The 25,374-nt window shown below is 41.3% G+C and overlaps 1 protein-coding gene across 3 annotated transcripts in view; it reads left to right on the top strand.

Moving 5' to 3' along the window:
* Positions 1 to 25,374, top strand: part of LOC124545021 (lisH domain-containing protein C1711.05-like) — a 76,769-nt gene that overhangs the window by 5,299 nt on the left and 46,096 nt on the right. For all 3 annotated transcript variants that reach the window (XM_047123800.1, XM_047123802.1, XM_047123801.1), the window contains exon 2: positions 3,995 to 5,337. In XM_047123800.1, the coding sequence (XP_046979756.1) occupies positions 4,081 to 5,337 (1,257 nt within the window). In that variant the 5' untranslated portion in view covers positions 3,995 to 4,080. The remainder of the gene's footprint in view (positions 1 to 3,994; positions 5,338 to 25,374) is intronic.

Genomic DNA, 25,374 nt, shown 5'->3' with positions numbered 1-25,374 from the left:
CGCCCTTCATTGGTGCCCTTTATGCCACTGCTTGAGGCTTTTCGTGACAATTCTGAGTGGCAGTGTGTCTGAAATATTTTCCTCAGCCACCCAAAAGAAAACCGTGTGATTTCAACACCGGTCATCACGGTTCTGACCTCCATTGCTGAGGCATCAAAGGAGGGGTGAAATGTGGGCAAGAGGGGGGTGTGACTAGTGGAAGATGATGTTGGGCAGAATTGTAGTGAAATTTGGTGCCAATGTGACATCATTAACCCACCTTATAGCTCTCGCGAACTTTTGAGCTGTGACCTTTTTTTCTTACACCTGACACCTTGATTGAAGCATCGCCAAACCTGTGGTTGACGTCACAGGGCGCCATGCTTGTGCACCATTGCAGAGGAAGGTCTTTGAGTCAGATTTCAAATTTATGTGTCAGAATGGGAGACAATTACAGGCTCTCAAGAAATTGATCCTTTAATTTTGTTTCACAGTCTATATGTTCACTTATGAAATTTGTTTATTAATAACTCATCCCAATTCAAAATCATTAGCAATGTGCATAGCTACATTAGGAGAAAGCCTGATCTTCACTATTCTTTATTAAATGTTACTTCGCCCCAGGAAGGGGTGAATTATCTTCGCCCCAGGAAGGGGTGAATTATGCTGCCACAAGTGTCTTAAGTCACTTACGAAACGAGCATCAAAAGTCTGACAGATAGCCAACCAGCATTTAAAAACAAATTAAGAGAGTTTCTGAATGACTACTCCTTCTACTCAATAGATGAATTTATTTAGTAATTTTACAATTATTAAAAAGTTGAATTACATCATTTAAAGAAACCATTCGTTAAACTGACACGTTCCTCGAACAAGTGTTAGGCTAGTCTAATCTAACCTTCTCTTTATCCTCACATCACATTTGTTTGCAAGGCATATGTTGTATCATTGTGTGGAATTTCATAGAAAAGTGTCCCATATGAATAAATGAATGGAAGTATGCAAAGTAAGCTAGTTTTCCAATGCTTTCATCACAAAAAACAGCAATTACGCATAGATCAAATGTTGCTAAACTGAAGCATTTGAGGAATTCTATAGCATGTAATTTCCAATTCGTGATCCTATCAGTATGCTCACCGAGAAATTTTGAACATTCAGTTCTACAAATTTTCTTTCTCCCATCCTGTATTGTTGATGATGGTATATCTTTCCTTGTACTGATTTGAATGAACTGTGTCCTTTCGGTGTATGTTAAGTGGTAGACTGTTTTTGGGAGCCATTCAATAATACTTCTGCGTATTTTGTTTATTGCTTCTTCTTTTAATGCAGCTCTGTTAAGCTTCATCATAGTGCTTGCATCAACAGCAAAGAACACTATTTCCACTTTATAGGTGTACGATGGAAGTTGATTTAATGTAGTATGAACTGGAGCGTTCCTAGTTGCAATTTCTTCCAAATGAGAAGAAAATTTATCATTGGTCCTGCATGAGGCATCTGATGTGACGCTTTGTTTCCTATCAGCTAAATATAAAGTGAACCACGTATTATAGTATCTTGAAAATCATCCACTTAACAAAGGACTGACCACAGGCTGCACTTAGTCGTGGTGTACAGCAGATATTGTCAATCCATTTACAAGCCAAGATGGGGGCAGCCAATGGGAGGATAGTACGAGGGTCATTCTGAAAGTAATGCCTCCTATTTTTATTCATAGAAACTATAGGAGATACATAAATCACAACAGCAGAACTAAATAGAGCAGTATTTCAGCTACAGACTGTCATTTTTCCATATAGTCACCACCCTTCGGTATGCACTTTTGCCAACAATAAACCAGAGCCTGCGTGCCGCACTTGAAAAAATTGGAACCAGAAGAGGCTAACCACTTCCTTACGGCTTTGACAGCAGCATTCAAATCTTGAAAATGTTCAGTCCATCTTTCAGAGGCCCGAAGAGATGGAAGTCTGAAGACGCTAAATCGAGGTTGGTTTGTTTGGGGGAAGAGACCAAACAGTGAGGTCATTGGTCTCATCGGATTAAGGAAGGAAGGAAGTTGGCCGTGCCCTTTCGAAGGAACCATCCCAGCATTTGCCTGGAGCAATTTAGGAAAATCACGGAAAACCTAAATGAGGAAGGCCGGACGTGGGATTGAACCTTTGTCCTCCCGAACGCGAGTCCAGTGTGCTAACCACGCTAAATCGGGACTGTGTGGTGGATGTAGTAAGGCAGTACAGCTGAATTTTGCAGGAGTTACGTGGTCGCAAAACTGGTGTGGGGTGTGGCATTATCACGTTGCAGGTGAAAGTTGGTCTTCTTCTCTGGCCTTATCCTGAAAATTTGAGCTTTCATCTTAGTCTGTGTCATCTTGTAATATGCTGAACTGACAGGCTCCAAGACATTCAAAAGAACCACACTCTGACTATCCCTGAAGACTGTGCAAATCAACTTGCCTACAGGTGGCTGCATTTTGAATTTCTTCTTTGACAAAGAATTCACACGGTGGTATTCTGTGGACTGTCTTTTGGATCCTGGCTTGTAGTGGTGGCACCATGTCTCATCTCTGGTGATGATTCTATTCAAAAAACTGTTACCTTCACCTTCATATTGGTCCAGCAGGTCCTTACAAATTTCCATTCGATGAGCTTTTTATTATTCTGTAAGCATCCGCGAGACCCATGGTGCACAGACTTTGTGGTAACCGGGATGTTCCAACATTATTTCCGAGGCATTACAGCTGACATTCAGCTTTTCACACAATTCTCCAGTCATTATCCACCGACTGGCATGGATGTGTTGATGGAGGTGCTCTTCATTGCAAGGAATGACAGTTGCCCAGGGTCGACTGGGCCATGGCTTGTCGTGCACACCCTTTTCACCACCTTGGAAATGCTGTACCCATCACTTCAGATGTGAAGTGATGTCTATTGTATTGTTTCCATACACCTTTACCAAGTGACAATGGATTGCAATTGGTGCAATTTCTTCAGCAGTGAGGAATTCAATTGCATGTCACTGTTTTATAGGCGTGTCCAATCACACTTCATTTTGGAACACTCCTCTGCTGGTGCCAACTACTGCAGAACAGCGGAACCACTTGGAAATGAAAGAGGAAGGTTCGAGCATTAACATTGCAACAGCGACATGTGGCGCAGACATCCAAAGTCACCACAAAAAATAGGAGGCACACAAGATTTTAAGTCAGTTAAAAAAAAAAGTTTGATACATATGTATCATACAAGACTTGGCTGACTGCACATACTGGTCTCCCAGTATGTTAGCTCAACATGGTGGGGTAGAACACTAGTGGAGAGGAAAACAGTGAACTAATCCCATAATTTTTATAATTTCATCAGTACTAAGAACGATCATTCACGCTTCATGTGATAGTGCATGTAACTTTGTTCGCCATGAAGTTTGTGTCACTGTTGCTTAACAGAGCACAGTCACTCAAAACGTGCTCTCCCTAAAGTAAATGTAGTGTTCCAGTGACATGCCCCCTAGAGTTACCTGTACTGACTCATACTAAATATATTGCCACAAAGTACATGGTTTTGCGCCTCCATTGATATTAGTATAACATAGTATATGTAATATGCTTTATATTAAATGATTTTTCTGTACTCTTTGCTGTAGAATTTTCATACCCTATGAGGGCTCATAATGGGAATGTTTCATTGTATGTTATGTAACTCGCGTGTTGATATTTGACTCAGTGGTACTACTGTAGGTAATGACTATCATTACAGTAAACAACTGACATCCCAAAAAATGGGGTAGAGAAGACGAATTTTTGTTCTTCGGCACTCAAACAGTAAAAGCTAAACTTACACTAAAACTTCTTGTGATACACCAGCTGTATCTTTTTCTACTTTCAGTAAAAACATGAAAATTCATGTTGTGATATCAGCCATTTTCAACAAGTTAAAGATAAAAATAAATATGCAATTGCATTAAGATTTCTTTTGTAGATAATTTCTTGAGCATTGGTAATTTTTTTAAATGTTTTTTGTTGCAGGTACAAATTTGTGTGGTTTTATTAACCTAAAACCGTAAGTGAAATCAAAGATAAGAAACAGACTCTATTCAAAATAAACTAAAAATATGGCTGAAAATGAAAGCCATTCCAAGATCAAGAAGAGGAAAGCCTTCCTTTCTGATAGTGAGGATGATGAAGTGTTAAAGAAACATAAGGCTGCTGATTTAGATGAACCTACAGATAGAGAAGTGGATTTACATGGGAAAATTCCAGAGAACTATGCAATGGGTTCCCAGCAGCCAATGGAAGGCAAGAAGAATGGCAAATATGAAAAGTCTGTAGAAAATGGTTTGACTGATTCAGACAGTGCCGGTACTGACGTCGAACCGACTACTGATGACGAAAGTCCTCAGCCTAACCGTAGACCGAAAAAGAAAAGGAAAATAAGCATTAAAAATGAGAGGAGGTCAAGGAATAATTTACAAGTAGGCAGTAGCTCAGAATCGGAAGATGAGGGTCCTCTTTCTCCAAAGTCACCTTCATCGTCGAAGAAGTCCTTCAGGAGACGCAGGACAATTTCTGGAGGAAAAGCTCCCAGCAAAAAGAGTTCTGATTCTGAAAGTTACAAAACAGATTCTGAATCTGATGAAGACTCTCAAAACCGAGTACCAAGTAAAGGCAGTACTACTACTGAGACGAGACCTAGAGGCAAAGAACGTGGAACTACATCACAAGCACTAAAAGAGAGGAAACGTGCCAAGAACAAGGTAGAGGAGGGCAGTAGTGATTCAGAGGACGACATACCTCTCCAAAAACCGAAACACCATTCCTCATCGGAAGAATCAGATCGGGCAACCAAAGATAATGAGGAGCATGTGTCTCCGAAAACAGACAAGCGTGAAGCGACCACTGAATCAAAGAAGGTTATCGACATAGATACACTAAGCTCTTCCAGTCAGTGTTCAAATACTACAGGACCCCACAAGAGAGTGAAAACAGAGAGAAATATGAAACAAGAGAGCAGCAGTGACGGAGGCAAGGTAAAAACAGATCCTGAAACAACAGATGACTCTGAAGATGAAACTTCCAGGAATCCAGATGCAGCAAAACGTGGAAGCACGTCAGGAGACTCTGACAGTGAACCTTTAATCAAAGGGAAGCCAGATAGGGAGGAGATAAAGAAGGAGAAGATAAAGAAGGAGAAAAGTTCAAATGATTCAGAATCTGATTCAAGTCATGTAGAGAAAACAGCAAAGGGTGCAGAGGCTAAAAGAAGATCTGAGAGCCCTTTAAACAATGCCAAGAATAAGAAACTTCATAATGACTCAGATAGCAGTTCAAGCAAAGAAAGTACAAAGAAAGAGAAACGACGGAAAAATAAGGTAATGTAGATTTCATTAGTACAAATAGATTCCTGTATTGAAGTGCTTTGTGGGAGAAAGTGTTACCCACAAGAGCATATTTTGAGTTGCTGCATGTACTTGTTAGGTTAAATTCAAAGGAAAGAACACAAACACAATAAAAATAACAAATTATATACCAGATAGCTCTTCCTAGTAGTACATATGCAAAAACTAGTTATCAGCATGTGGTGCATTTGAAAACACAACATGCAGAGAGATCAAACTAATCCATGCTAAATTAAGGGTTATCTCTTTCTTCTGTTAACCTCTTCAATTATTACATTGTCTTTTTAATATAGTAGATCTTTTGGTGTTCATGTTTGCAAAGAAAAATCTGTATCCAAATTCCAATTTTATGAGAAACTGTTTAAAACAAGATGAAAATCTTACAGTAAGAAACATAAACAAAGCATGCATAATGTTGAATAAACTTAACTGTGCACTGGTTATGTGTGTAAATGAGCTGGAACCATAAAGAGCTCTTTTTGTTAAGTACACAGGACAATTAGTCAAAAATATCACAGGAGAGTTAGTCAAAAGTCACATGGGTGGTATAAACCAATCATTTCAGTCCGAACTAGCTACAAGAAAAAGAAAATGTTTTATTCCTTTAAATAACAAGCTCTAAAATTGTTGTTAGTTAACAGAATATGTGTACTGTCACAAAAAAATGAAAAACTGTCATCAGTGATAAGAGCCACTACAGTTGTAAAATTTTGAATTTCCTAAAAGAAAAGCACAACCCAAATTTGGGGCCTGTGTGCCATCTTCAGGTGCATCTGCAAAATCATAAATAAATAATGATGCCTATCCAAATTCATAGCATTAAAAAAGTTAAATAGAACTTATAATAAAATAGGTGTTCTTGACACAGGCCCGTTGGATGTGCGTGCAACACTGTATTTGAAAGACCGCCTATCTAACTTCATGCACATCCATGTTTCACATGCCCTTAAGCCTGGATCTGTGTCCTGCTTTGTGAGAGGCATTCCATCAGGCCTAGGAATTGAGAGGATCTCCTGTTTTATGCCATGCACCAGGGATGCACTATTTTCCCCTAATGTAATGTCTGTTATTTGACTTTTGTGGACTCATATTTTATGTATATTCATGGGTGAGCCGTGGCGGCTCATATCGATAGTACCACTCTGGTGGTTTATCTTTCCTGCCACGGTCAGGGCGGTAAGCAGCGCCCTCTGGGGCCTACACGAGGAGTAACGAGGCGAGGTCCTGTGGGGGTGTGCTCCGGGACGTGGTGGAAGATGGTTGTCGGGTTGATGCAGCGAATGTGGGACCGGACCTATCGCATGGAGATATACAAGTTGGCTCTGAACGGAAGGCGCCATAGCAAGCAGTGGGAGGCATTCGTCCTGTAATTTGTGTGAAGGAGTAACGAGAGTTGCGGTGGCTGCTTTCGGAGAAGAGAATTGGTAAGAGCTTGTGTCTACACTCTTTTCCGTATGATGTTGCTGCCCGCCGTTATAAACAGGTGTAAATCAGGCGCTTGTATTGACTATACGGGAACTGGTGATGTAAAATTACATTTGTGGTTGAGTCTCACTTGTACTGTGATAATTTAGAGGCGAAAACTGTGGTGGTTTCATTAGGTCTGGTTCTTTGCTGTGCAACTAAGGGAGTCAGTTATTTGGGGTAACTGAGGGAGCACCATTATGTTGGTCTAAGTGATACGTTCTCCACGTTTTGTCTATGGCTTTGCGAATCGAAATTGTGGGGGATTACACATGTGAGTAATTTGCTATTGTATTGATGGTTATGTTGTAAAGACTGTTCTCTGGTGTGTTAAATCACGTGCTGATTTGTAGCCAATCCAAGCAGAAGTTACCATTGCTACTTGCTAATGTGCTACTGTCATTATGATTGGCGTTGTTTGTCTTTTGATTGTGGGCGTGCTCACCTTTAAAAAAAAAAAAATTACGGCTACTATTCACAAGGGTTGTCTAGTAAGGAAATTGCTTAAGCTTTTATCATATGCTGGTCTGTTTGCCTATCACATTGGCTTTCTATGCAGTAACTGAAGGAATGTGTATGGTGGTTCAAGATTGTAGGCTGACTAGTATTTGAACTGGTTTTGAGGTTAAGGGCCAGATCAGCATCCCGCAAACCCGCAGGCTGCTCGTGGTTAAATGTTCCGCTATTGGGGAGCTGGCTCTCTGTTCTTGGATTTTGTAAGAATACGTGATGAGTGCATCGCTGTAGTTTTTCGCGTGCTAAATAGCGAGGTGTCGGTGCCGTCCTAGGGCTAAACTTGTGATGTATGTTATGTTGAAAGGGAATTAACTGTACCAAACTTAAGAGAGCTTTTAGTTTGTCTTAGTTCTGTCCACGGAATGATGTTGATATTTTGTCGATTGCGGCAATAACTTCCTGTGTGGGGAGATCCTCTGCGGGACTTGTATTGTACTGTTGCAGTGCAGTCCATCTGAAACGTGCTGCTTAAAACTTGGGACTGCAGCTCTCTGATGTTATATATTACTGTTTAATCTTAAATGTCTTGGATGTAATATGGTTGTTGAGGATTATGTAATTAATTTTGATCGCTGGTTCCTTAAAGGAAGTATTTCGTTTTAAAATATTTGCTCGATCAGAGCCTATTTAAATATGATTTTAACTCACCATTCAAATTTTCTAGTCTGGCTTTCTTAAAAGGCTTTCAGTTAAATGATTGCTATTTGCCTGTTTAAATGTTTGAGTGACTTAAAGGAAAAGAATATTATTTTGTAATTTGTACTGATTGTTCCTTTTGGGTAATACCTGACTTATGTGTTCAATAAATGAGTGTCTAGTCAATGGTGATACACTGTTCTATTGCTAGCCTACCCCGTCCACTCTGCGGCCTATTGAGCTGCTTGGTGTCGAAATTGTGTTCAGAACACCCCTCTGACCTGACACCTACATCTACATCTACATTGATACTCCGCAAGCCACCCAACGGTGTGTGGCGGAGGGCACTTTACGTGCCACTGTCATTACCTCCCTTTCCTGTTCCAGTCGCGTATGGTTCGCGGGAAGAACGACTGTCTGAAAGCCTCCGTGCGCGCTCTAATCTCTCTAATTTTACATTCGTGATCTCCTCGGGAGGTATAAGTAGGGGGAAGCAATATATTCGATACCTCATCCAGAAACGCACCCACTCGAAACCTGGCAAGCAAGCTACACCGCGATGCAGAGCGCCTCTCTTGCAGAGTCTGCCATTTGAGTTTATTAAACATCTCCGTAACGCTATCACGGTTACCAAATAACCCTGTGACGAAACGCGCTGCTCTTCTTTGGATCTTCTCTATCTCCTCTGTCAGACCGATCTGGTACGGATCCCACACTGATGAGCAATACTCAAGTATAGGTCGAACGAGTGTTTTGTAAGCCACCTCCTTTGTTGATGGACTACATTTTCTAAGCACTCTCCCAATGAATCTCAACCTGGTACCCGCCTTACCAACAATTAATTTTATATGATCATTCCACTTCAAATCGTTCCGCACGCATACTCCCAGATATTTTACAGAAGTAACTGCTACCAGTGTTTGTTCCGCTATCATATAATCATACAGTAAAGGATCCTTCTTTCTATGTATTCGCAATACATTACATTTGTCTATGTTAAGGGTCAGTTGCCACTCCCTGCACCAAGTGCCTATCCGCTGCAGATCTTCCTGCATTTTCTAATGCTGCAACTTCTCTGTATACTACAGCATCATCCGCGAAAAGCCGCATGGAACTTCCGACACTATCTACTAGGTCGTTTATATATATTGTGAAAAGCAATGGTCCCATAACACTCCCCTGTGGCACGCCAGAGGTTACTTTAACGTCTGTAGACGTCTCTCCATTGATAACAACATGCTGTGTTCTGTTTGCTAAAAACTCTTCAATCCAGCCACACAGCTGGTCTGATATTGCGTAGGCTCTTACTTTGTTTATCAGGCGACAGTGCGGAACTGTATCGAACGCCTTCCAGAAGTCAAGAAAAATAGCATCTACCTGGGAGCCTGTATCTAATATTTTCTGGGTCTCATGAACAAATAAAGCGAGTTGGGTCTCACACGATCGCTGTTTCCGGAATCCGTGTTGATTCCTACATAGTAGATTCTGGGTTTCCAGAAATGACATGATACTCGAGCAAAAAACATGTTCTAAAATTCTACAAGAGATCGACGTCAGAGATATAGGTCTATAGTTTTGCGCATCTGCTCGACGACCCTTCTTGAAGACTGGGGCTATCTGTGCTCTTTTCCAATCATTTGGAACCCTCCGTTCCTCTAGAGACTTGCGGTACACGGCTGTTAGAAGGGGGGCAAGTTCTTTCGCGTACTCTGTGTAGAATCGAATTGGTATCCCGTCAGGTCCAGTGGGCTTTCCTCTATTGAGTGATTCCAGTTGCTTTTCTATTCCCTGGACACTTATTTCGATGTCAGCCATTTTTTCGTTTGTGCGAGGATTTAGAGAAGGAACTGCAGTGCGGTCTTCCTCTGTGAAACAGCTTTGGAAAAAGGTGTTTAGTATTTCAGCTTTACGCGTGTCATCCTCTGTTTCAATGCCATCATCATCCCGTAGTGTCTGGATATGCTGTTTCGAGCCACTTACTGATTTAACGTAAGACCAGAACTTCCTAGGATTTTCTGTCAAGTCGGTACATAGAATTTTACTTTCGAATTCAATGAACGCTTCACGCATAGCCTCCTTACGCTAACGTTGACATCGTTTAGCTTCTGTTTGTCTGAGAGGTTTTGGCTGCGTTTAAACTTGGAGTGGAGGTCTCTTTGTTTTCGCAGTAGTTTCCTAACTTTGTTGTTGTACCACGGTGGGTTTTTCCCGTCCCTCACAGTTTTACTCGGCACGTACCTGTCTAAAACGCATTTTACGATTGCCTTGAACTTTTTCCATAAACACTCAACATTGTCAGTGTCGGAACAGAAGTTTTCGTTTTGATCTGTTAGGTAGTCTGAAATCTGCCTTCTATTACTCTTGCTAAACAGATAAACCTTCCTCCCTTTTTTTTTATATTCCTATTAACTTCCATATTCAGGGATGCTGCAACGGCCTTATGATCACTGATTCCCTGTTATGTACATACAGAGTCGAAAAGTTCGGGTCTGTTTGTTATCAGTAGGTCCAAGACTTTATCTCCACAAGTCGGTTCTCTGTTTAATTGCTCGAGGTAATTTTCGGATAGTGCACTCAGTATAATGTCACTCGATGCTCTGTCCCTACCACCCGTCCTGAACATCTGAGTGTCCCAGTCTATATCTGGTAAATTGAAATCTCCACCTAAGACTATAACATGCTGAGAAAATTTATGTGAAATGTATTCCAAATTTTCTCTCAGTTGTTCTGCCACTAATGCTGCTGAGACGGGAGGTCGGTAAAAGGAGCCAATTATTAACCTAGTTCGGTTGTTTAGTGTAACCTCCACCCATAATAATTCACAGGAACTATCCACTTCTACTTCACTACAGGATAAACTACTACTAACAGCGACGAACACTCCACCACCGGTTGCGTGCAATCTATCCTTTCTAAACACAGTCTGTACCTTTGTAAAAATTTCGGCAGAATTTATCTCTGGCTTAAGCCAGCTTTCTGTACTTATAACGATTTCAGCTTCGGTGCTTTCTATCAGCGCTTGAAGTTCCGGTACTTTACCAACGCAGCTTTGACAGTTGACAATTACAATACCGATTGCTGCTTGGTCCCCGCATGTCCCGACTTTGCCCCGCACCCGTTGAGGCTGTTGCCCTTTCTGTACTTGCCCAAGGCCATCTAACCTAAAAAACCGCCCAGCCCACGCCACACAACCCCTGCTACCCGTGTAGCCGCTTGTTGCGTGTAGTGGACTCCTGACCTATCCAGCGGAACCCGAAACCCCACCACCCTATGGCGCAAGTCGAGGAATCTGCAGCCCACACGGTCGCAGAACCGTCTCAGCTTCTGATTCAGACCCTCCACTCGGCTCTGTACCAAAGGTCCGCAGTCAGTCCTGTCGACGATGCTGCAGATGGTGAACTCTGCTTTCATCCCGCTTGTGAGACTGGCAGTCTTCACCAAATCAGATAGCCGCCGGAAGCCAGAGAGGATTTCCTCCGATCCATAGCGACACACATCATTGGTGCCGACATGAGCGACCACCTGCAGATGGGTGCACCCTGTACCCTTCATGGCATCTGGAAGGACCCTTTCCACATCTGGAATGACTCCCCCCGGTATGCACACGGAGTGCACATTGGTTTTCTTCCCCTCTTGCTGCCATTTCCCTAAGGGGCCCCATTACGCGCCTGACGTTGGAGCTCCCAACTACCAGTAAGCCCACCCTCTGCAACTGCCCGGATCTTGCAGACTGAGGGGCAACCTCTGGAACAGGACAAGCAGCCATGTCAGGCCGAATATCAGTATCAGCCTGAGACAGAGCCTGAAACCGGTTCGTCAGACAAACTGGAGAGGCTTTCCGTTCAGCCCTCCGGAATGTCTTTCGCCCCCTGCCACACCTTGAAACGACCTCCCACTCTACCACAGGTGAGGGATCAGCCTCAATGCGGGCAGAATCCCGGGCAACCACAGTCGTAGTCCGATCAGGGGATGCGTGGGACGAGCTGGCCGTCCCCGACAAACCTCCATCCGGACCCACACAGTGATACCCATTGGCAACAGCCTCAAGCTGTGTGACCGAAGCCAACACTGCCTGAAGCTGGGAGCGAAGGGATGCCAACTCAGCCTGCATCCGAACACAGCAGTTGCAGTCCCTATCCATGCTAAAAACTGTTTTGCAAAGAACGTCTGAACTAATCTACAGAGAGCGCAATGGGGTTCTCTTCTTAAGACTTTTAGTAAAAGTTCTGGTTGGCTTTTTTAATATTAATAACTTGGATAGACATCATTATTTACTTATAATACACCTGAAGATGGGATACAGGTCCCAAAATCAAGTTATGCTTTCCCTTTTATGAATCGAAAAATGTTACAATGGTAGTGGATCTTATCATTGTTGATAAATAACAACAGTTGTGGATGCATCATCAAGAGGAACTTGGAAGACTGTCTTATCATTTTGACTGAAATCTTACCACTAGTGGTATTGAGACTTGTCATACATACAGGGGTGCTCCTCGTAAGAGTTGTCAGACACATTTTCTCTGCTGTTTAGGTAGATATTTGCAATTTTGTTTTTGTGATATGTGGCTAGAGTCACCCCAGACAAATAGTGCTCATCATGCCTTTCATAAGAAGCCCAGTATCAATGGAGAGCCTCAGCTGTTTCCCATTACAAACAAAATTATTTTTAAAGTGGACTTTTGTGTGTACATTCAATAGAGCAGTCCAAAAGTAGTATAGTACAATGTTCGTTATATCTATATATGTATATTAACAGGGACATCATAACACGAAGAATAACCAGTCCTCCAGGTGCAACTGAGCAGCATTCTGGCCTGCACTGGCTGGTGCCTTCTTTCAGCAGCACTGCTCAGTTGCTGCTGGAGTGCTAATTAATCTTCATATTTTAATTTAAGACAAACATTGTGCAAGACTAATTTGAAACTGCTCTATTGAATGAGCATGTAAAATTCAACTTTAAAAATAATTTTATTCGTAACAGTGAACAAACCGATGCTTTCCGCTGATACTAGGTTTTCTTATGAAAGACATGATGAGAAATATTTGTTTGGTGGTGACTTCAGCCATACATTGCAAAAACAAAACTGCAAATACCTGCCAAAACACCAGAGACAAGGCACCTGATGACCATGTGGAGTGGATGAGGTATATACAACTGTTGTTCAATAAGTAATACCCCACTTTTTTTTTTCTCAGAACATAATTATTGTTAAGAGTCAGAATTTGGTGACAGTATGCGAGGGTTGGAACTTTAATAGTGGCAACTATTTATTTACAGCTCGTACAAAATAGATATGTGTTTCAAAGTTTTACTGACTTTCAAAGTAGTCACCAGCATTGTATATAACTTGTTGCCAGTGATGTGGAAGTCATAGGATACTCTTAGCAGTGCCAGTTGTGTTGACAGTTCGAGCGGCGCGGTCTATTGCCCTATGAATTTGTAGCAGTTCTGAAGCGAATTCCATGAAGTGTTTCCTTCAGTTTAGAAATCGAGTTGAACTTATGAGGGCTTAAGCCAGGGGAGTGCAGTAGGTGGTTTAGCACTTAGCAGCTCCATCAGCCAGACAAACAGTAACAGTTTGCACTGTATGTGCTTGAGCATTGTCCTGCAAAATGATGGTCAGGTCCTGCAGAAAGTGTCATCACTTTTGTCTCTATGCTGTTCATTTTTGGAACACAACCTACGATCAGCTTAGAGACAGAAGTGATGACACTTTCTGCAGGACCTGGCCATCATTTTGCAGGACAGTGCTGTAGCTCGTAGAGTGCAAGCTGTTACTGATTTGTTTGACTTATGGGGCTGCTAAGTGCCATACCACCTACTGGACTCTTTTTAAACTGAAGGAAACACTTCACAGCATTCGCTTCAGAACTGCTACAAATTCGTCGGGCAATGGACCGCACCACTTGAACTGTCAACACAACTGGCACTGCTAAGAGTGTCCTATGACTTCCACATCGCTGGCATTGGGTTATACACAATGCTGGTGACTACTTTGAAGGTCAGTAAAACTTCGAAACACGCATCTATTTTGTAAGAGCTGTAAATAAATAGTTGCCACTGTTAAAGTTCCAACTCTCGTACATCGACATGTGTTGTCCATGTCGTATTTTTCCACGTAGTCTCCATCACATTGTATGGCCATATGCCAACATTTTGGAAGAGCATGTATTCCCTGCTGGGAAAAGCTCTTGTCCTGTAGGCATAGCCGTGTTTTCACTGCATGACTGCAAAAGGTTGAAGACATGGATGCTGAAAGAGGATGAACGGAGGACCCAGTACCAGACACTGATCAGGAAGAAGCTGCCAAAGGAAGATCAGAGAACAGTGGAAGAAGAATGGGGAGATTTTAAGAGGGCTCTAGTTGAGGCAGCTGAGACTGTGTGCGGAAGAACTAGCACAAAGAGGAGAAGTAAGGAAACCCCATGGTGGAACAACATATGTAAAGAGGCAGTACTTCGAAAGAACAAAGCCTTCAGAGAATGGTTCCAGACCCAAACAGAGGAAGCTAGGGTAAAATACAAGGGAAGCAAGAAAGCGGCACAGACCATAGTAAGGGCGGAGAAGAAGTGGATGGAAAAATGGACAAGAATGTTAGAAGAGGACAGTGAAGGGAACAAAAAAGTACTTTACACCATGGTAAGAAATAAGAGGAACGATAGAAGCGAGTGCCTGAGGATCATGGATAATAATGGAAGAGTTGTGGAGGAAATGCATGAGCTCAAAAAGATTTGGAAGGAGTACTTTGAAGATCTGTTGAATGCCGTCAAGCGGGTAACTAACAGCGATGGGGAGCCTAAGGCAGCAGACGATTATAATAGTGGGGAAATTGATGATCTAACTTGGAATGAAGTGGAAGAAGCCATAAAGAGGATGAAAGGGGGCAAGGCACCAGGTTGGGACGAAGTAACAGTGGATATGATACGAGCAGCAGGAGAAGTAGGAACCCAGTGGCTATACAGAGTGCTGAGGGAAGGAGAACAGAATTCCTGAGGATTGGAAGAAAGGAATTATAGTCCCGATCTTCAAGAAAGGGGATAAAAGGAGATGTGAGAACTACAGAGGAATCACCCTGCTATGCCACTGTGGAAAAATCTATGAAAAGATCCTGGAGAAGAGAATAAGAAGCAGTATTGAAAGTAGACTGCAAGAGTAGCAGTATGGTTTCAGACCGGGAAGATCAACAACGGACCTCATATTTGCGGTAAGGCAACTGCAGGAAAGGCACTATGAGTACGGGAAGGACTTAATCATGGCCTTTTTAGATATTGAGAAGGCGTATGACAGTATCTATAGGGACAAGCTCTGGGATGTGCTGAACGCAAAAGTGATAGATGAAGAGATAACACGAAAGGTCAGAAAAATGTATGAGGGAAGTGAGAGTTGTGTGAAAGTGGGGAGGGAACGTACTGCATGGTTCAAGCTGGAAAATGGGCTGCGACAGGGAAGTGCACTTTCGCCTTTGTTGTTTATTATTGTTATGGATGAAATCCTACAGCAAGTATCAGATGCAATTGGAGATCATAAAATGAAAGCAGTGCTTTTTGCCGATGACCTGATGTTATGGGGAAATTGCGAGAAGGAGGTGCAGGAGCAGTTAGATGTATGGGAGGCAACGGCAGCACAATATGGAATGCATTTCTCTGCAAAGAAAAGTGAAATAATTGTCACAACAAGGAAGAAGAATAGGCCAAATGTGGATATAACTTGTGGAGGGGAAAAACTACAAGTGGTAGAGAACTTCAAGTACCTGGGAAGCATGATTGAAAGTAAGGGGGGAAATGCAATGGAAATAAATGAAAGGTTCAGAAAAGCAGGGCAGTTCTTCAAATGCATCAGGGGGCTTATTTGGAGCAAGGATGTGCCACAGAAATCCAAGGGAATTATATACCGAACCTACTTTGTCCCCATATTGGCATACGGAAGTGAGACATGGGTAATGCACAAAAGCGACAAAAGTAGAATACAAGCTAGTGAAATGAAGTTCCAGAGGAGCAGGTTGAGTGTAACAAGACGAGACAGATTGCGAAATGTGTATGTGAGGGAAAGACTAAAGGAGGAACCAGGACAGGACAGGATAGAAAAATCAAGACTGCAGTGGTATGGACACATGAAGAGAATGGATGAGGGAAGAATTCCAAAGAGGATGTTTGATCTGCAACTGGAGGGGAAGAGGCCCAGGGGAAGACCAAGAGATAGATGGGTGAAGGGAGTGAAGGAATGTGTGACGAGAAGAGGAGAGAACTGGACGAAGGTGGAAGAGGGGGAATGGTGGAAAGACAGAACACGATGGAGAGGCTTGTGTTCCCGACAGACCCAGCCAGTGGCTGGAAACTGTCCAAGATGATGATGATGACTGCAATTCTAATGCTGACTGACAACTGTAGAGCCAGCTGTCGAGTTTTGATGCACTGTTTGGCACGAACAATGGCATCCGCATGATTCAGCATGTCTGGAGCAGTGGCTGTGACAGGACATCCCAAGCGTGGCTGGTGGTCGTGGAGTTCTGTTTCTGCATTTCCTGAAGCTGTGACTTTCTTACCCATCACCAAACTGTATTCCTATCAACTGCAGCATTGTCATACACAGCACACAAACATTTATGGATGTTCATCATTGTTTCTTTTTCTGCACACAAGAATTCAATAACAGCACTCTGCTTGCAACGTGAGTCATATGTAGACGCCATTTTGATGCTGTTCTATGGCTCTGCCATCTGCCAGAATGGTTCGAAATTTCAGTGGCACACAGAATAAACATCAAATGTAAAGCACCAACAAGGACGTTTGTCTATGTATATTAACGGCTTTTTTTTTTTAATGTGGGGCATTACTTATTGAACGACCCTTGTAAATATGTCCACTTTTTCTTAGCGAGCAAATTCACTACATATTTTAAATATAAGACTAAACATCTTCCAATGAACTTTACTAGGTGAAGAATATCGTTTGGAATTATGAATCAAGAATGGAAAGAAAATCTCCTTTGGCTCAGAACCATTAGTGGAAGGATTGTGGGATTACTATAAGCTGATCAATTAAATAGTGACATTTGTCATTTCCTCAAAATGCCAGTTTTGATATTTTCAGATAAAGATTGAGAAACAGCAAACAAATCCAAGAAAATATTTATGAAACATGGGACGTGTATGTTTTATTCATCATAATGGATTTTGTGGCCCTAGATTTTTCTTGAATAAAAATATTTTTTTTCTTTACCACCTGAGGATCAATTTTACCCTTATTCATGTTAATCATGTATATATTTACAGTCATCCAACACGAGAAAGTACATGCTCTTTGAAAAATTAGCTACTTTTCATAAATTTCCCTTACTTCAAAGTTTTTCAGCCCAAAATTGTGCTGTGTCCAATGTTTCCTTGCTACCCTACCATAATTCATTGAGGTTACATTTTCTGGTCAGATGGAAACCCAGTTCTAAGCAAAGAGGGGAAAGCAGAAAGGTGGAAGGAGTATATAGAGGGTCTATACAAGGGCGCTGTACTTGAGGACAATATTATGGAAATGGAAGAGGATGTAGATGAAGATGAAATGGGAGATACGATACTGCGTGAAGAGTTTGACAGAGCACTGAAAGACCTGAGTCGAAACAAGGGCCCGGGAGTAGACAACATTCCATTAGAACTACTGACAGCCTTGGGAGAGCCAGTCCTGACAAAACTCTACCATCTGGTGAGCAAGATGTACGAGACAGGCGAAATACCCTCAGACTTCAGGAAGAATATAATAATTCCAATCCCAAAGAAAGCAGGTGTTGACAGATGTGAAAATTACCGCACTATCAGTTTAATAAGTCACAGCTGCAAAATACTAACACGAATTATTTACAGACGAATGGAAAAACTGGCAGAAGCCAACCTCGGGGAAGATCAGTTTGGATTCCGTAGAAATGTTGGAACACGTGAGGCAATACTGGCCTTTTATCTTAGAAGAAAGATTAAGGAAAGGCAAACCTACGTTTCTAGCATTTGTAGACTTAGAGAAAGCCTTTGACAATGTTGACTGGAATACTCTCTTTCAAATCTAAAGGTGGCAGGGGTAAAATACAGGGAGCGAAAGGCTATTTACAATTTGTACAGAAACCAGATATCAGTTATAAGAGTTGAGTGGCATGAAAGGGAAGCAGTGGTTGGGAAAGGAGTGAGACAGAGTTGTAGCCCCTCCCCGATGTTATTCAATCTGTATATTGAGTAAGCAGTAAAGGAAACAAAAGAAAAATTTGGAGTAGGTATTAAAATCCAGGGAGAAGAAATAAAAACTTTGAGGTTCGCCGATGACATTGTAATTCTGTCAGAGACAGCAAAGGACTTGGAAGAGCAGTTGAACAGAATGGACAGTGTCTTGAAAGGAGGATATAAGATGAACATCAACAAAAGCAAAACAAGGATAATGGAATGTAGTCGAATTAAGTCGAGTGATGCTGAGGGAATTAGATTAGGAAATGAGACACTTAAAGTATTAAATGAGTTTTACTATTTGGGGAGCAAAATAACTGCTGATGGTCGAAGTAGAGACGATATAAAATGTAGACTGCCAACGGCAAGGAAAGAATTTCTGAAGAAGAGAAATTTGTTAACATCGAGTATAGATTTAAGTGTCAGGAAGTCGTTTCTGAAAGTATTTGTATGGAGTGTAGCCATGTATGGAAGTGAAACATGGACAGTAAATAGTTTGGACAAGAAGAGAATAGAAGCTTTCGAAGTGTGGTGCTACAGAAGAATGTTGAAGATTAGGTGGGTAGATCACGTAACTAATGAGGAGGTATCGAATGGGATTGGGGAGAAGAGAAGTTTGTGGCACAACTTGACTAGAAGAAGGGATCGGTTGGTAGGACATGTCCTGAGGCATCAAGGGATCACAAATTTAGCATTGGAGGGCAGCGTGGAGGGTAAAAATCGTAGAGGGAGACCAAGAGATGAATACACTAAGCAGATTCAGCAGGACGTAGGTTGCAGTATGTACTGGGAGATGAAGGAGCTTGCACAGGATAGATAAGCATGGAGAGCTGCATCAACCCAGTCGCAGGACTGAAGACCACAAGAACAACAACATTTTCTGCGGCATATCCTGATATTCACCACAATCACACCTGTTGTCATTTTCATTTATAAGGCCTCATTCATGATCAGGTTTGTCTCCATTGGCACTACACCCCCTTTTGATGCAGTACAGGCTCCTCTAAATCTTCCATATCAAGTTCTCGCCACTAGGTATCTCCTGTAGTGGAGGGTAGCCTTTTGAAGGCTCAGTTAATTATTTGTTCAGGGAGCTCTTGTGATATTTAAGTCTTCCAGGTCCACAGGAAGTGCCACATAAGGTATGGTATTCAACAAAGCTATGCTTAAACTTCTCAGAGTGTTCGTGTCCAACTCTTTGGAAGTAGGGGTCCATAAGTCAAAGTGCTTTGTACAGTTTATCAAATGGTGTGGGTTTCATGCAATTGGTTATTAGTTGGTGTATTTCATGTAAGTTGTTCTTTTTTTGACATAGACCACGCTGAGGAAGCATATTATGCCACGGAAAAACTCCTTTGCTCAAGCTCCCTTTTGGTTTTCACCATTTTTCTCTGTACGTTATTTCGTACTGCAACTTTATGATGACCTTCTCACAGTGCTGTATATATGTCAGCTACTGGTCAAATATGAGACCAAATGATGGTTTATCGGTGTGTTTCAGGGTGATGTCATTACAAGTTACAGTCAGCTATCAGTTTGCTTGTTTGAACTGAAGATGGAAGGGGCTGACGTATGTCTTTGAGCGATTTGGTTTAAGGGAATTTTCTTGGTAGTATTTTGACATGGTACTCAGAGTGTGTTCTGGGTTCAATTCAGTCTCATCAAAGCAGAGCTGTGACTGCCTGATCATCTGTGTACAGGAAGTAGTTCATGTAATTTGGTATAGGTCAGTCATTGGTATGCAGTTTGAATAGGAAGGGCTGGGACACTCACGACTCTGGAAGAGCTCATTTTTCTGCCATTGTCATAGGCTCCTTCTGCCCTCTGGCACGGAACATTTAGTTTTACCACAGTGTTTCATTAATATTTACTAGCTGGTAATCTTTAAGTATGTCATACAGTTTTGTCATGAGTGACGTACAGTTCGCTGTATTGTATGCAGGTTATAGATCAACCAAGACTAGTCCTTTTATTTGTTTATTTTCACATCCTTCCTTCATGTTTCGGTATGTAACTAGATTTGGCTGATGCAAGATTTTCCAGGTCCGAAACCGGTGTATTGGGTGATGAGCCTCAGATTCATGATGCCTGCTGTGTGTTTCAGTATCAGCCATTCACACAGTTTATACTGGTGACATAAAAGCAATACCAGGTGATAAGTTCTTTGGGAAATGGTGTTCCCAGCTATTTTTGTGTGTCTTGAGGTAGTGGTTCCTAAGGTCTGGATCCATTGTTTGGCTACAGGGCCAAAGTGTTTGATCTGTTGCACACATACGTCATCAACCACCAGCTACTCTTTATTTTTTCATTGAGTGTATTCCTAGGGTTAGTTCTTTTCAGGCAAATTTCACAACAAAGTTATCTGATTCTTACTGTGGACATCTATTGACTTTGGACCTCTGACATCTTTTTTATCTAAACTGAAATACAAATGATTTGGAAACCATTCTTCTTCAATTAACTCAAAATATAAGTGGTGTATTTTGTAATATGCAGTGAAAACAAATCGGAGAAAGGGCAAACAGGTATGTTACCTGAAATGAGTCTGTCAGTGGGAAGCAGTGTGAATGTTTAAGACAGACATTTTAAAGACCGTGTTAAATTGTTGCAGACCATTCCCAAAACTGGATGTACATAGCAGATTGATTAGTGGCCTGAAGAATATTGTGGAAGTAAGTGCTCAGGAAGATTGATTGGAATATGGTCTGGCCAGCTGGCTGCATTTTAACATTATGACAGCATTCAGCCATTGATGGACTGCATTGCCGTTGTGTGATGTCCATTCCAAAGTCTTCATGCCACCTACTCCTTATGTAGTAAGGCATGCTGTTGTGCATTCATTGACACAGAGGCAGCTGAAGAGAATGTTATGTCTTTCTGATAACAAGGGCAACATTGTGAGTCATTACTCATTCCGCACCAGTTCGAGAGATCCTTTGGTGGAATTCTGGCAGAGATGGGCGGTGCCCAACACAAAATTGATGTCTACCTGGCAGGCCACTGAGACATTGCCCAGACAATATTGAAACAGCGATCATCATTACTTGCCAGCATCTATCCTTATGCCACCACAAGACATTATTGTGGTGGATACTTGGGACTGTAGCTTTGATAATGAGAGACTACACAACTGCCCCTTCTGCACATTGGAATTGGATTCATCAGTGTCTGCGGCTCATGGCACAAAACCTAGCCATGGTAAAAGAGCCTGCACCTTTTTGTGACACCATCACTGTTGTTGCAGTAACCACTGTAGAAGCAGTTTCCCACTTGCTTGCTTTGTGTTCAGGAGTAAACTCTGTGATATGCACCTGACTCGCAAAAACACAGAACAGCATATAGTTATTGAGAATTTTCTCCAACGATGATCACAATATCCTCTGGAAATTTCTATCAAGTTATGTAATTGTAAAATGAGAATTCTCCATAATATGCCATTTCAAGTAGTCTTCAAAGCTGTCACTTACACAGAATAGTGCTCACTACATTTTTCATCATACACATTTTGAGGGTGTTTGGAAAATTCTCATAACCATATAACTAGCTCATTCTTTCCTCTTACAATTGCATGCATGATACCACAGCTTAAGCAAATTCTGCTACAAATATTCAGAAAAATGACCAGTACAATTTTATGATGATGGAAGATATGTCTGGTTTTATCTGTTGCATTCTTGAAGTTAATTTGTGATATATTCAACTCTGTCACGGGAACAGCTTAGAAACATGCACACAAAAGAACAACTTTGTCTTGTAAATCAAAATGCAGGTCTCCACAATCATCTGTTTATTCCATCTGGCACATACGCTGACAAAAGTTCATCAAAATATCTTTATAAAATATTACTCTTAGCAAATTTTATTATTCCCAATTCAGACTTACTTTTTAGGGTTCCATACCTCAAATAATAAAAACAGAACCCTTATAAGATCACTTTGTTGTCTGTCTGTATGCTGTTGAAAACACTTTTTCTCATCAGTGGATGACATACCAAGTTGGAATTTGTGTCACATACTAAGGCCGATTGTCCCTTGGCACTGTAAATAAATTGAAGCTTGTAAGTCAGTGCAGTCAAAACAGACATTTATGTCACATATTTTTATACTCGTAAACTCACTCATCGTAACCTGTAGGCTTCCCATTTGCCTAGAATCATGAAATTTGGCTAAAAGGAAGATTTCATAGTACAACCAAAAGAAAAATATTCTAAAACTATAAATTTGTAATTATGTCGTATGAATTTTTTCCCCTTCTGATATTCCGTCTGTTCGTCTGTCTTTTAAGACCCCTTTTTCTCAGAAACAGTTAGATGTATCAAGTTGAAATTTATGTCGCATAGAAAGGTCTGTAGGCCCTTAGTGATGTAATAAATGTTGTAAGCTTTCCAAGTCAATGCAACAAAAGATGCAGGCATTTCTGTCACATATTTTGATATTTGCAAAATCACTTGTCAAAACCTACAGGGTACTTCTCTTTCTCTTCGACCTATAATTATGAAATATGGCAAGAAGTAGTACGAGTGAAGGAAAAAATCTAAAAATTGTTATTTTGTAATTGTATTACAAAAAATTATTGCTTTCATCATTTTTTATCCAACGTTGAACTTGAAATTGTAACAGTCCGTAGTTCTGCATTCAGGCTGACTCATTCGAAATGCTACAAGTCAAAAACATCAGATAAGGAATGACTTTATTGCTCATATGACATGTTTTGAAATTTATGCATCATCAGATATCCAGCAGCAATTGCTGCACATAGATATGGTGTTTCAAGTTGTTTGTGAAACAAACATTCATAGGCTAGTCTGTTTTTCAAGTTGTACTTGAAAATCCATATCTGCGTGCAGCAGTCGCTCCTGGATATCCGATGATGGATAAATTCCTAAACGCATCATATGAGCAATAGAGTCATCCCATGTCTGATGTTTGCCTTTTTGCTGCTCCTCCCCAGTTAGCCTGAATGCAGAACCACTGATTATTATAATAATGGTTGCCTGCCTCCTGCATGACTTTGTATCACATTTATGTTATTGAAATTAAAACTTTGTCAAAAATCTCGTAATCCACAGGACTTGTATCTTGCGAGTATCATTGTCAACAATAGGAAAAATGGTGGAGATTCTCGATTCCTAGAACTGTTTGTATACATAATTAAGTTAGTATGAAACCGTGAGTGTGCAAGCCCTGCTCACACCAGTTTTCCTCCCCCCCCCCCCCTCCCCCCGCCCCCCTCATGAGCTTTATATTATGTATTTTCATTATTAGTATACACCAGAAATGCCCTCCATGAACTTCTCAGAACTGCATTGTACATACATGGGCCACTGCAGTGTTGGCACCAAAACAAGACAAAAAAATGGATGTATGAAAACTTAAACAGTTAAATTGATCTACAAAATGCATCTGCCCTACTGTCCATTAAAATTTCAACTCTAGGAAATATAATAAATGACGAAATTTTACTTATTGTTCATCTGCAGTATGGTATGAAGAATACAGAATTTAGTTTAGTGGTATAAATTTAGTACACACGGCAGCCACATTTGGCAACATTCAGGCTGAGCATTGTGTCAAACTGAGTTTGAATTACATATAGGGATATGTCATACCGTGGTGCTTTAACTCTCCACCAAAGTTCATCAGTCATACTGGGTGACAAGTGGTGGCTTATCAGTCTTTTGGCAATTCGTGAATAGATGTTTGCAGTAGGTGAGAGGTCTGGAAAATGCACTGGCCAGAGCAACTGCCAAACACTCTCTGTATAGAGGTAGGTCAGGACGAGCACGGCCAACATGTAGGCTCTTATTACCTCACTTGAAGGTAATGTCGTGGAGATGTCAAAAATAGGGCACAACCACTAGCCTTTGCTAGAAATTTAATGGGTGAAATTAATGGCTATGCAGACCACAGGAGATCATATCAGTGTACTTAATGACACGCATCATACCACGTGCTGAGCCTGTATGACAATGGTGAATTCAGTCTGGCAATATTTACTCTCCTCACAGCCTTCACGTACAGATGCGATCATTGTGATACTGAACACAGGACTGCGACTCGTCTGGGGATAAAACTGTTGCCAGTCCTGTGTCCAGTGCTGTCAGCAGGCTCACCTCTCTAGCCAAGCCCTGGGAAGGTGCTGCAATATGTCCCGTGCTGATGGCCTACAGTGCTCCAGATGATATTACACTGGTTTGTATGAACAACACAGAGAATGTACTTACTCCCAGAATTTTGGAGAACATTCTCACTTTTGCACAAATAAAGTGAGTCAGAGAGTGTACTTCACCTGAGAATTTTCTCAGCCCGAGTGAAAGGTTGAGGGAAGTTGCTTGACACAAACGACATTCTCTAATTTCGTATGAGTGAAACTAAACTAGAGAAGTTTCTCACAAACAGAGAAAATTTTCCTTTTTTTGAAGTGAGCTCTGTAGCCTACTTCATGCTAAATAAGTTCTGTCGAGGCCTTGCTTTACTGAGCTTTCCGCCCCCCTCTAAAAGTGGCAGAATTTATGTCGCTCAGGAGGCAAAGAAAGGTGAATGTAGCCCGAAAAAATAATGAGAAGAGAAGCTATGCAAGTTTGTAAAGATTTAACAATAACAACATTATTTGGCTGGTGAACTTCCTTCCCAGATACTTTGAAAGAAGTCACTTTCCAAAGGAAGCGAAAATGAAAACATTCTTTGTGCTCTTTAGCAGACCCTGGTCTTCGGACTGATCTAGGAGAACACTTAGGTGTACATCAGACATCTCTGTCACTGGCATTTTCAGATGTTCATTATCATTATTGCTCAGAGCATAAATCTTATATTTTGTTATGTTAGAAATTAGTGGGCAGATCAGGAAAGCAACAGGTTTATTGCAAACCTAGCGAATAGTTTGCCTGTTTGAGTGAGTGTTCCGTGCTACATGTGGCAGACAATGCACACTGAGAACCTTCTGAAGAAGGAGGGGAGATAGTGAGAAACAACTCCCTGCTCAGAGAATAATTTTCAAATTTTTTATCCATACAAAATTGAGAACTTTCTCAAAGAATGTTCTTTTGCCCTGAGAATCATCTGCTTTTTTATTTTATTTTATTTTATTTATTTTTTTTCATACTACCCTATGACCCACTGTCAGTGTGGATAATTGTCGTGCTGCAGACAAGTTCACCGTGATGTGACTGTATGCCTCTGCAAAATAAACAGTCTC

This window comes from Schistocerca americana, chromosome 8 (genome assembly GCF_021461395.2).
Source record: "Schistocerca americana isolate TAMUIC-IGC-003095 chromosome 8, iqSchAmer2.1, whole genome shotgun sequence".
In the NCBI taxonomy this organism is placed as follows: Eukaryota; Metazoa; Arthropoda; class Insecta; order Orthoptera; family Acrididae; genus Schistocerca; species Schistocerca americana.
Note: the sequence above shows the minus strand (reverse complement) of the source record. Positions and strands in the feature narration are given on the sequence as shown.